Raw genomic sequence first — 1,039 nt, forward strand, 5'->3', positions numbered from 1 at the left:
CCTCCCTCCCTCCCAGTTAGACAGAGAATAAAAACCAGTTTACCTCCCGGTTTGGGTTCAGCAGCCACTGGCCCACCATACTTCTGTTAGGGTTGCAGATGGGGGGGAAGAAGTACAAATTGTATCTGCATAGAAATGTGATTTATAGAAATTAGAACCTGTTGACAGCAGGAGAAAACTTTATCGCTTTTTGGAAGATTTTCTGTGTTATTGAACATTTCTAAACCAATGTTTGATTTAGTAAAAATATTTTAATTTCAGTGCTGAGGAAACATCTTGTGAACCAGATGACGATGCACAGAACATCAACATAAAAACCATCATAAAAAGAACAACCCAGTAAATCCTCAGCAGATAAGCATCTATAATTATATCATGCTTTTAGAGCACCTTTCAGACAACTTCAGGACAATAAACAAGACAGAAGAGCAACACCTTCACATCAATAATGAGGGAGGGGTGGAGGTTCTCACAGAGTTCTGAAGAGGAGGAAGCAGATCATGGCAGAGATGATCAGCAGCAGCAGAGGAACCAGTGGCGCCACCACTACAGCCTCATCTGAGGAAGAAAAACAACCAAATATGAAACAGATCAACGTCTCTGAGAATCATGCTGGTTCTGCTCAGTTTGGCAGAATTCTGTTTAAATGACGGCAGCGCTGCAGACATCAGATTAATCAACGGATCCGGTTCTGTTTGCTGACCCACTGTTGCTCCAAACATTATTTCCTCTGAAGTTGCTCTGATGCTCATTTTTCTGGTTGGATCGTTTTTCTGGATGATTTAAAAGAACAAGCAGCTATCGCTTTAATCTGGGTTGCTAGGCTGAACTTCTCACCAAACTGGGTTTTTACTGTGGTGATGTCACGGAGATCACCATCAACCGATAGGATGAGAGAATACTCGGTGTTGGGAGTCAGGCTGGAGAAGATGTGCTGATGTAGGTCCGGCCACAGAGACACACCTAGAAAACACCAAATTCACAAATTCACAAACCGGAGGCCTGTGTATGGGAATGGAGATATATATATATATATATA

At 42.2% G+C, this 1,039-nt stretch overlaps 1 protein-coding gene across 2 annotated transcripts in view; it reads right to left on the bottom strand.

Moving 5' to 3' along the window:
- Positions 1–1,039, bottom strand: part of LOC107084616 (interleukin-6 receptor subunit beta-like) — a 22,142-nt gene that overhangs the window by 2,055 nt on the left and 19,048 nt on the right. The window contains exons 7-9 of one of the 2 annotated variants that reach the window (XM_015374537.1): positions 838–963; positions 474–558; positions 44–125 (exon numbers count right to left, since the gene is read on the bottom strand). In XM_015374537.1, the coding sequence (XP_015230023.1) occupies positions 44–125; positions 474–558; positions 838–963 (293 nt within the window). The remainder of the gene's footprint in view (positions 1–43; positions 126–473; positions 559–837; positions 964–1,039) is intronic. The other variant, XM_015374538.1, reaches the window with a different exon arrangement.

The sequence above is a fragment of the Cyprinodon variegatus genome, unplaced genomic scaffold, assembly GCF_000732505.1.
Source record: "Cyprinodon variegatus isolate N-32 unplaced genomic scaffold, C_variegatus-1.0 Scaffold105, whole genome shotgun sequence".
Lineage (NCBI taxonomy): Eukaryota > Metazoa > Chordata > Actinopteri > Cyprinodontiformes > Cyprinodontidae > Cyprinodon > Cyprinodon variegatus.